Source organism: Pinus tabuliformis, chromosome 8, assembly GCF_031772625.1.
Source record: "Pinus tabuliformis cultivar Carrire ecotype Pingquan chromosome 8, CPIR1, whole genome shotgun sequence".
In the NCBI taxonomy this organism is placed as follows: domain Eukaryota; kingdom Viridiplantae; phylum Streptophyta; class Pinopsida; order Pinales; family Pinaceae; genus Pinus; species Pinus tabuliformis.
In genome coordinates, this window is record NC_142294.1 from 1774092999 (window position 1) to 1774104444 (window position 11446).

Below are 11446 nucleotides of genomic sequence, written 5' to 3' on the forward strand. Positions count from 1 at the left end.
TGTTCATGCTTTCAGAACAGTGTTATCAACGCATCGAGGACATCAAGACATAATTCATTAATCATTTGTTTTGACCAAGTTGAAGAGAAAATTTAAAAGTTTTAAGCATTTTTCCAAGTATTAATAGACAGATGAAGGCCTGTGATTCAAAGCTTGTTTGTTTTGAGCAAGTTGAAGGAGAAAAACTAGAAATCCTAGTTTGTTTTTGACAAGTTCGAATGTCATAGTTAATTTGGAGAGTGTTTCAGTTTAATTTAACCATAATTTGATAAAAATTTATTAATATCATAAGTTTAAGTTATAAACTCTCCACAATTTAAGTAGCCAGATGTTAAATTCATATATTCAAAAACTGATTTTAAACATTTAAAAAAAAAAATTGAATTCCAAAAAAAACCTCTAAAAACGTATAATGATCAGACAAGTCTCTAGAAATATTTGAATTCTTTTTAAATGTGAGTACGACATTTGGAAAACAAAATATAGTAACCTTATTCCTCCGCATTGGTTAAAAAATCGTTCGACTCAAGTGAGTCAAATTCAATTCATTTCATGTGGTAGCGTTAGAGGGGAGGAACGATGAGAAGAGAGGGTAGAGTGGAGCCGAGCTAGGAAGGTGTTGTAGCTGTAAAATTCTTTACCCAAGTATTTGTCATCCTTCCCATGTTTCATAAATTAATTGAATATCTATTCACCTATGATAGGTCTAACTCACTCTGCTACATAATGATCACAATACCAACCATTCTACATGAGGATCACAATACCAGGCACTCGGAATGTGATTGAATAAAGTTTTACATGATATGGGTGTGATTTCTCCTTTTGCAAAAACATAATAGAAAGCCTAGTTAATTTAGGATTAGAGACACGTTCAGGAATATTACTATCTACTATAAAGATGTGGACATCTTTTAATGCTACATCATTTGGCAATGTGTTTATAGCTGTGACCTTTTCCAAAATTAAATAGGATATATTTTTTTTCCAGAACAAAAAAACAGAACATTCATACATCAATAAGAATGTTTTAGATATTCAATGGGAAACATATCTAATGACAACTGGCCATCTGATCACATAGCAGCAAAATATTTTGTTTGTATATATATATTAGCTTTTATAGAGAAAGCTAATAATATTATTTATTTTGGTCTATAATTTTTAACATAGTTAATAAAGATTATTATGTTGACAGACACTAGTTATATTTGTATGAAACATATATTGTTATATTATGTTAAATATTTTGATTCATTAAATTATATAAAAAGAAAAGATAAAATTATATTATATTATAAAATATTTTCAAATTTTATTGAGTGGAGAGGTTTATTTTACAATCTAGTATGAGTAGATGTGTAAGTCTGTCTGCCTCCATCCATTTAAAATAAAAATAATTACATTCTAAATAGAAAAATAATATAGGCTATAAAAAAAATAATACATTGTAAAGTAATTAGAAGTAAAAACAAATGTGTGACTAAGAGATTTAAACCTTATACTTTTAAAAAATATTTTAACAAAAGATTTAAATAAATTATTTGAAGATCTATGTTAACTGATTTATGTTGACATCTATAGAAAGAGAAAAAAAAAAAAATTCTTTTTAATGTTGTATATAATAAAATATTTTATGTGGTTTATCAATAAAATATTTTAATACTAATTATTATTGACATATACTTAAAAATATATTAATAATAAAAAACCATTTTAATTTGTTTTTAGATATACATGTTTTATAAAATATTTTATTTTAGTCTTATATATACTATATAGTATTAAAAATAAAATTTAAACAATAAAAAATTACACATTATATTTTGTACTTTAAGCAAGTTTACAAGTGAAAAAATTCTATCTCTCTAAGCTGATGTTAAATTAGTACTTCAAATAAATCTATGTTGATTATAGACCAGGCTAAATAATCTTAAAATTTATGAAATTTAATTTTTAATTAACCATCTGTATTTATTTATATTAATAATTTTTAATAATGAAGTTATACCAGGCCATTCAAACAATTTCTTAAAAACAGACTGTTTGTTTTGACATCAATAATTTTCAATAATTCAGTAATGGTATGCAATTCAAAACTTTTAAGTGAATGGTAGCTGTGTACAATGCTCTTTATATGGTGCATGATACACGGACCAGAAAATACATTTCTCTGTCAGACCACCACTCTGTATAAGGAGGTTTATGATGGACGAGAACAGGTTTTTTTTTGGGGTGCTTTTTACAGATTAGGTGGAGAGATTTAGTCAGTCTAATCCAGAATATTTTTTATTTTTTATGTAGGACTGAAAACTACTCGAGGCATCATTTCTTCGGTTGAAAAAAAAAATGACAAAAAAGAGAGTTACTTTTTGTTATTCCATTATTGGCACAGGGCCACATAAATCCTTGTCGGAGCTCTTAAAGGCTCTCGCTAACCACGCCCACAAAGTCTCCTTCCTCTCAACGCCTGTTAACATTTCCAGAATCAAGCCGTCCTAAGAGTTTCAATAGTCACCCGGCCGGATCGATCTGCTGGAAGTGCTGTTAATGAAGGTCAATTTCAGAAGATATGAATCGGCTACAGACAGATGTGAAAGACAACGTCCTTCAGGGAATCGCTTTTTAAGAGAATCTTCTTTTCAAGAGATGGAAAGATTCGAAAATTCGAACAATTTAAGGTTCAATTTTTTCGTCCCACGGACCTCCACCATACGGGAATCTCTCTGATGGAAAGATTCGAAAACTTTGTTCGTGAGAAGGACCTACACCATTCCGGGATCTGTCCGAATTACGGTAAATGAAGAATGAGTTTTGAAGCATATCATTCCAAAAATTCCCAGTTAATTGTCGAGGCCATGTCCAAGACACCATCCATCCCTGTAAAATAAGACCATAGCTCAAACGATATCCGTTATTCTATTGGCTGTTACCATCCCAAATCCAGATAATGTCTTTGAGACCAGGTCTCAGCTCTTGGCTGCACAACTTACTGTACTCCACCGTATCTCCCCCGGTCTTGTGAAGCTGCACCATGAAGAGGGAGGGCGTGATTTCAAAAATCTGGACATCGATGGACAAATGACCCTTCAGCCCCAACTCCGAACCCTGGAGCTTGATCTTGCAATCCTCGGTCTTCTTGACGGTGAATCTCAACACCTTGGCGATCTCCTCCACCTTCGATATTATGGTCGACGCCGGTTGAATTGATGTGAACCACAACTCCTGCTTCACGTTCTTGTCTTCGAACATCGCGGAGAGATTGAACGCCGATGACAGGGAGATTATGGCGAAGGCGTTGAAGAGAGTCGGCTTGGGAACAAAGAACGCCGACTCGACATTGTCGGCTTGTGGGGGTTTGAAGCCCAACTGAAACCAGGGGACCTCCCTGAGCTGCGGAACGGTGATCCTTGTCTGGGGATTGTGGTCCAGCAATCGGAAGACGAGCCGCCGGAGGTCGGAGGAGAACCACGGCGGGCACTTGAAGTCGCCCTGGTTGATTTTCTTATACAGTGCCATCAGATTCGCGTCGTGGAACGGCAGATAACCCGCCCTGAGCACGAACAGTATGATCCCACATGACCACATGTCCCACATGACCAGATGTCTGTTGGGAGCTTTTTGATGGGGAAAATACCAAAAACCAAATAAACAAACACACAGAGACAATGCTCTGTTTCTTTTGCTCCAAGATCTTTTGTGCACACATAAGACTTAAAAGAAATTTCACTGAGAGATAGAGTATTTCACTACCATTAAAGCATTCTATTCATTAAAACCTGATGCAAAGATTTACCACTGTAAAATCCCTTTTTATATTCACTGGTGTGAAAAACAACTTACTGCTGTAATAAAAAGATTTACATAAGTTTACTGCTGTGAAAAGAAATTTACACAGAGTTACAAAAATCGCTCCACCATTTCCTTTCTGCACTGCTGTGCAAAACCACACATGGTTTTTTTTCAAAAATTACTTCACTGGTTCTTATCCTTTTACACACTGCTGTGTGTTCTCCTTTTTACTGCGCCATCATTCTTTTACACTGCTGTGTGTAAAAAAAAACTTTCCAACCATGTGCGATACATACATTAAAAAAAATCAACACACTCAAAACATAAACTTATTACATACGACCTTTTTCTTTTAATACATGCCGTATAAGAATATATATAAAAAACATATATTATACGTGCCCATACTTATATTAAAAGCATCTACCTAAAAACTACGAACAACACATAAATTCATTAAATTTTTATACGGCGGTCAACCCATAAGTCTTTTACTCCACGCATAACTTTAATTTGATGTTTGTCGTATGCAGGTGTGCAGCTTTAATCAATCAACGGCGGAAAACACGAGAGCACATCCAACGGTGGACAACAATATCGGAAGACCAACAAGTGCTGAAAGTTAACCTCCGAGATTCTTACGTTGCGTTACGTCAGGGGTCAACCACGCGTCAGCTCCATATTTTCTCGGAGCTCCTTCCCGGAATATTCCTTCGTCGGCAAATAGCTCCGAGAAAATCCGGTGAACGATTTCTGGCTTGGTTCACGGTTTTTCTTGGTCTGCGTTGAAATTAGATTTCAACACTCCCCTTTAATTTCAACAGCTGGGCATTCAGTCATACCCAGACACTTTCTCAAAAATTCAAAGCTCTTCTGATCAAGTGGCTTTGTCAAGATGTCTGCTACCTGTTCTTGAGTCCTGCAATGTTCTAGGACAATTTCTCCATTGTTCACCAATTCTCTGATGTAGTGAAACCTTGTATCAATGTGTTTCGTTCTCTTATGAAACACTGAATTCTTTGACAAAGCAATAGCTGAGCTATTGTCACAAAAAATCACTGTCGCTTTTGCCTGCTCTTGGCCTAAGCTTCTCAACATTCTTCTCATCCACACTGCCTGACATGCTGCTGCTGTAGCTGCCACATATTCAGCCTCTGCTGTAGACAATGCTACAATGGACTGCTTCTTAGAAGCCCATGAAATGGCTCCTGAACCCATATTAAAAACATAACCGGAAGTGCTCTTCCGATCATCTACACTTCCAGCCCAATCACTGTCTGTGTATCCAACCAAATCTGAATGTTCTGAGGCATGATATAGAATTCCAAACATTTTGGTACCTTTGACATACCTCAAAATTCTCTTTGCTGCCTGCCAATGTGCCTCCTTTGGCCTCTCCATGAACCTGGAAATTAAACTAACAGCATACATTAAATCAGGCCTAGTAGCTGTTAAGTACATGAGGCTGCCTACAATACTCTTGTACAAACTAGGATCAAAATCCTTGCTGCTGTCCTCTCTGCTGAGTTTTAATCCCATCACTGTGGGAGTGATGGCTGCCTTGCATTCTTGCATGTTAAATCTGTCCAAAACTTGATTTACATATCTTGCTTGAGATATAAAAACTCCTTTTTCATTTTGATCTACTTCTATGCCTAAGAAGTATCTCAAGAAACCCATGTCAGTCATTTCAAATTCATCCTTCATGACTGATTTAAAATTCTTAATGAGCTGATCATCATTACCTGTGAAAATCACATCATCAACATACAAAACAACAATTAAAATCTTACCATCCTTTTCCTTGATGTAGACTGTGGGTTCTCCTTCACACTTGTCAAATTCATTATCCAATAGATATGAATCTATCCTGCTGTACCATGCTCTTGGCGCTTGCTTCAGCCCATAAAGAGCTTTCTTCAATTTGCACACTTTGTGCTCTTCACCTTTCTTCTCATATCCAAGAGGTTGTTCCACATAGACCTCTTCCATTAACACTCCATTTAGGAATGCTGATTTCACATCCATTTGGTAGACTTTCCATTTGTTTTGTGCTGCTATGGACAGCACTGCTCTCACGGTTTCCATTCTTGCAACCGGTGCAAAAGTCTCCTCATAATCTCTCCCATACTGCTGCTTGTAGCCCTTGACAACCAGCCTTGCCTTATGCCTTTCAATCTTGCCTTCAGCATTGCTCTTGGTCTTGTAGACCCATTTCACACCAATGACTTCTTTGCCTTTTGGTAACTCAACCAAATCCCATGTTTTGTTTCTCTCTATGGCATTCATTTCTTCATCCATAGCTTCTATCCATTTCCTATCTTTAATAGCTTCTTCAAAATGAATAGGATCATCAACATGACAATACAAGGCAAATAAGGAATTCATTCCTTCTTCATAAATGTCACTTAGATTTCTAAATTTCTTACCTCTTTCACTTGGTGTGCAAGTGCTTGAAGATGCACTTGAATTTCCTCCTTGTGGTGTGCTTGGAGAAGCACTCTCATTGATCCTCAATGGTGTCCCTTGCTGTCCTTGTGTTGGTGCTGCTGTTTGGGGATTCATTTCAGCCACCTCCTCTTCATCTTCATCGTGAGACAAACAGTTTTTGACATTCACTGTTTTCTCTATGCTTCCATCCCAAGCTTCCTCTTCAATGAATTGAACATCCCTGCTGACAAAGAACTTCTTGGTAGATGGAATGTACAGCCTGTAGGCTTTGGATTCATCACTGTATCCAATGAAGATGCATTTCTCCCCTTTGCTGTCCAACTTCCTCCTTAGCTGATCCGGAATGTGTGCATAGGCCACACACCCAAAAACTCTCGTGTGGGTGACTCCTTGCTTTCTCCCACTCCATGCCTCTTCTGGCACTTTGTTCATGACTGCTTTTGTAGGACACCTGTTCAATATATAAACTGCACAATGTACAGCTTCAGCCCAATACTCATTTGGCAAATGCTTTGCCTTCAACATGCTCCTTGCCATATCCATAATGGTCCTGTTTTTCCTTTCAGCAACTCCATTTTGCTGTGGAGTGTACCTTGCTGTAAACTGTTTATGTATTCCATTTTCTCTACAAAATCTTAGGAATTCCTTGGAGATATATTCACCTCCTCTATCAGTTCTCAAAACTTTAATGTGCAGCCCGCTTTGGTTCTCCACAAGTGCTTTGAAATTTTGGAATTTCTCAAAGACTTCACTTTTGTTTTTAAGGAAATATATCCAAGTCTTCCTTGTCAAATCATCAATGAATGTTAAGAAATATAGGCTGCCTGCTAATGATGGAGCTTGCATTGGTCCACACAAATCTGAGTGGATAATCTCTAAGGGTGTCTTTGCCCTTATGCTTTTCCCTGATGGAAAACTTTCTCTATGTTGTTTTCCCAAAATGCAGCCTTCACATAAGCTGTCCGGTTTCTCTATCAATGGTAATCCTCTTACCATTCCTTTCCTACTCAACAAGTTTAGACCTCCAAAATTGAGATGACCAAATCTCAAGTGCCACAACCAATTTTCATCCTTTGGCACGCTTTGGAAGGCCTCTTGGGTGACTGCTGCCATTTCCCTTTTGTTCTTCATGTTTGCCCTGATCCGGAGAGGGAACATCCTGTTCCTTGTCATCTTCACTTCAGCAATGCATCTTTTGCTGGGTGGTATATCCATGATGGTGCATACATCATTCTTAAAGAAAACATTGTACCCCTTATGGACAAGTTGTCCAACACTCAAGAGGTTACATCTCATGCCAGGGACATAGTATACATCTGCTATGGTTTTCTTTTCTCCTTGCTTTGAAAGTATTTTTATTTCTCCTTTTCCCATAACAGACACTTTACTATCAGTTCCTAGTGTGACTTCTGATTTCACATTTTTATCTAGGGCAGAAAAGAAGGCTATGTTTCCGGTCATATGGTTGCTGCAACCTGAGTCTAAAAACCATATGTCCTCACTATGTGTTTCAGCCATGTTACAAGCTAACAGGACATTTTCTTGACTGTTGTTTTCTCTTGTAACATTTGCATTTTGTCTGCTGTTCATATCATGCTGTTTCTTTCTACAATCACTAGCATAATGTCCATACTTTTTGCAATAATAGCATTGAACATTAGATTTATCATACCTTTGTCCTTGAGCATGATGTTGTCCTCCTTGTTGGCTGCTGCCTTGGCCTTGGTTCTGATTTGGATTGTTGCCTCTTCCTTGTGCATTTGATGAGTTGTTCCTTCCACCTCTATTCTGGCTTCTGCCTCTTCCTCTTTTGTTTCCTCTGCCTTGACCTCTGCCTCTTCCAAAGGACATTTGGGTCTTGAAGGCTTGCTCAAGAGATGAGTTTTCATTCCTACTCAACCTCTGCTCATGTGTTATCAGTGATGCATGCAGCTCATCAACTGAATAGCTTGAGAGATCCTTTGTCTCTTCAATGGTGGTGACTATGGCATCAAACCTTGAGGGTAAGACCCTCAATATTTTCTCCACAATTCTTCTGTCTTCAATGGTTTCTCCATGAGTTCTCATTTGTGTGATTACACCAATCACATGAGTGAAGAATGAGTCAATGTTATCTGACTCCTTCATGTTCAAGTTCTCAAAATCCTTTCTCAGCAATTGTAGCTTTGCTGTCTTCACTCTCTCCATGCCTTGATAGGCTGTCTTGAGGGTTTGCCATGCTTCATTGGCTGTCTTAGCTGCTGCTAACCTTGGAAACATACTCTGGTCTACTGCTAGATACAACAACACACGGGCTTTTGAATCTTTCTTCCTATTGTTCTTCAGCAGATCCTTCTCTCCTTGAGTTAATGCATTGAACTCAGTTTCATCTGCTGGTTCTTCAAAACCTTCTTCAACTATTTCCCATAAATCTTGGGAAGCAAGCAGGGCTGTCATAGTTATTGACCAGTAGTCATAGTTCTTCCCATTAAACTGTGGGAGCTGGGTGTTAAACAAACCCATACCAGTGCTTGTGCTGGCCATTCCTTGACTGTGTATTTAAAACACTGACTGTCTCTTCAATAACAAACAAGATAGCTATGAAGAATACCTGAATCCTTTGTTGTCTGAGTCTTCTGTCTGCCTGAGAAGTTTTGCTGCAGCAACAACCTTCTCCCTTCAGCTTCTTTGTCTCCTTCAAAGAGCCTAAGCCTGCTCTGATACCACTGTTGGGAGCTTTTTGATGGGGAAAATACCAAAAACCAAATAAACAAACACACAGAGACAATGCTCTGTTTCTTTTGCTCCAAGATCTTTTGTGCACACAGAAGACTTAAAAGAAATTTCACTGAGAGACAGAGTATTTCACTACCATTAAAGCATTCTATTCATTAAAACCTGATGCAAATATTTACCACTGTAAAATCCCTTTTTATATTCACTGGTGTGAAAAACAACTTACTGCTGTAATAAAAAGATTTACATAAGTTTACTGCTGTGAAAAGAAATTTACACAGAGTTACAAAAATCGCTCCACCATTTCCTTTCTGCACTGCTGTGCAAAACCACACATGGTTTTTTTTCAAAAATTACTTCACTGGTTCTTATCCTTTTACACACTGCTGTGTGTTCTCCTTTTTACTGCGCCATCATTCTTTTACACTGCTGTGTGTAAAAAAAAACTTTCCAACCATGTGCGATACATACATTAAAAAAAATCAACACACTCAAAACATAAACTTATTACATACGACCTTTTTCTTTTAATACATGCCGTATAAGAATATATATAAAAAACATATATTATACGTGCCCATACTTATATTAAAAGCATCTACCTAAAAACTACGAACAACACATAAATTCATTAAATTTTTATACGGCGGTCAACCCATAAGTCTTTTACTCCACGCATAACTTTAATTTGATGTTTGTCGTATGCAGGTGTGCAGCTTTAATCAATCAACGGCGGAAAACACGAGAGCACATCCAACGGTGGACAACAATATCGGAAGACCAACAAGTGCTGAAAGTTAACCTCCGAGATTCTTACGTTGCGTTACGTCAGGGGTCAACCACGCGTCAGCTCCATATTTTCTCGGAGCTCCTTCCCGGAATATTCCTTCGTCGGCAAATAGCTCCGAGAAAATCCGGTGAACGATTTCTGGCTTGGTTCATGGTTTTTCTTGGTCTGCGTTGAAATTAGATTTCAACAATGTCGGCCTTCGCGCCGTCGTAGCCCTTCATCGTTATGACCTCCGGCGCCACGTACGCCGGCGTGCCGCACGCTGTGTGGAGAAGCCCGTCCTGTCTAAATTGCTCCGGCCGTGCGCTGAGCCCAAAGTTGCAGACCTTCATGTCCCCATTCATGTCTAATAACAAGTTCTCGGGTTTCAGGTCCCGGTGGTACACGCCCCGGCCGTGGCAGAAATTCACCGCGCTGATCAGTTGTTGAAAATACTTCCTCGCCTCTTCTTCTTTCAATTTCCCCTTTCTGGCAACCCTCTTGAAGACGTCGCCGCCATTAACGTACTCCATGACGATATAAATCGTGGACTTGCTCGCCAAGACTTCGTAAAGCCGAACGATGTTGGGGTGTCGGACCAATTTCATTACGGAGATTTCCCTTTTAATCTGGTCGCTCATCCCGACCTCCAGGATTTTTCGTTTGTCCATTACTTTAATGGCAACGTTCTCGCGGGTTTCGAGATTTCTAGCATGGTAGACCTTGGCAAATGTCCCTTGCCCCAACAGGCGCCCTAATTCATACTTCTCCATCAGAATATTGGGCTTCATCTCAATCTAAAAACTAAAATCAGAAATCCGTGTGGATTAAAACTTCTACTCAGGCGTCTTCGTTGTATCAGGCCTGTCAAGTTTCCATTGCACGTGGCGTAGTCGGCATGTGTTCTGGTAAAGGCCGGCATAGCCTGCGTACAAGAGCTCTGATAGCCTGTATTTTATTATGGAAGATAAGTAGGTAGTATAAACCTTTTAAATCCAGTTAATATTCGAGGAAATGCCTAACTGTGGACGGATTCAACAACGTATCGAATATTAACTGGATACACTCATCTCTGCTAGAAACTTGTTTACCCGGCTTTCGTTTATAATAGATTACCCACGTTGGCTTGGAAGGAGTTGGCATCCTTAGCTGTAGCCTTGGGGTTATTCAAGGCATAGTGGACATCATAAGCGAATGTACTTTTTTTTAATTGAATTTGTGATGTCACCATGACATTTGATTTTAGTTGGACTTTCATTTTATTTTGTCCATTTGGAAAAGTCATTTTTATAATGTGATTATCCCTCGCAAGCGTTGACCTTTTTTTGTTTTTCTGTTTTTGGTTTTAACCAGAAAGTGAAACACAATGGTTAACCTTATAAATAAAAAGTAATTATATTTTTTATTATTTTAAATCTATTTTTTTAAAGTTACCATGCAGTCCGAGCTGTTGTCTAAATTCATTATGTAGAGTAGTAGAGATTTTAGGGCTTGCATCAGATTCACTAATCGTGCAGTCTATTTGTCCTTTTATCTGGACATGATATACTGTTGTGAATTTCAACCTGAAATGGTCGATGTCGTATTCACATTGTTCCATGTTTTCATTTTTATTTCAAATCAAATACAAATAATATCGTTTACCTCCGTGTAGAATTGGTTTTACCTCACTGTAGAATTGGTTGGACAGTCAAAAGTGATTTGAATTTGATAAAAAAA

At 38.0% G+C, this 11446-nt stretch overlaps 1 protein-coding gene across 1 annotated transcript; it reads right to left on the reverse strand.

Moving 5' to 3' along the window:
- Positions 1-2360: 2360 nt before the first annotated feature.
- On the reverse strand, positions 2361-10518 carry LOC149243267 (CBL-interacting protein kinase 5-like). The gene is made up of 2 exons (XM_089367783.1): positions 9940-10518; positions 2361-3588 (listed from the first exon to the last, which is right to left on the reverse strand). The coding sequence occupies exons 1-2, from the start codon at positions 10516-10518 to the stop codon at positions 2920-2922; spliced, it is 1248 nt and encodes a 415-aa protein (XP_089223909.1). The 3' UTR covers positions 2361-2919.
- Between the last annotated feature and the right edge of the window lie 928 nt (positions 10519-11446).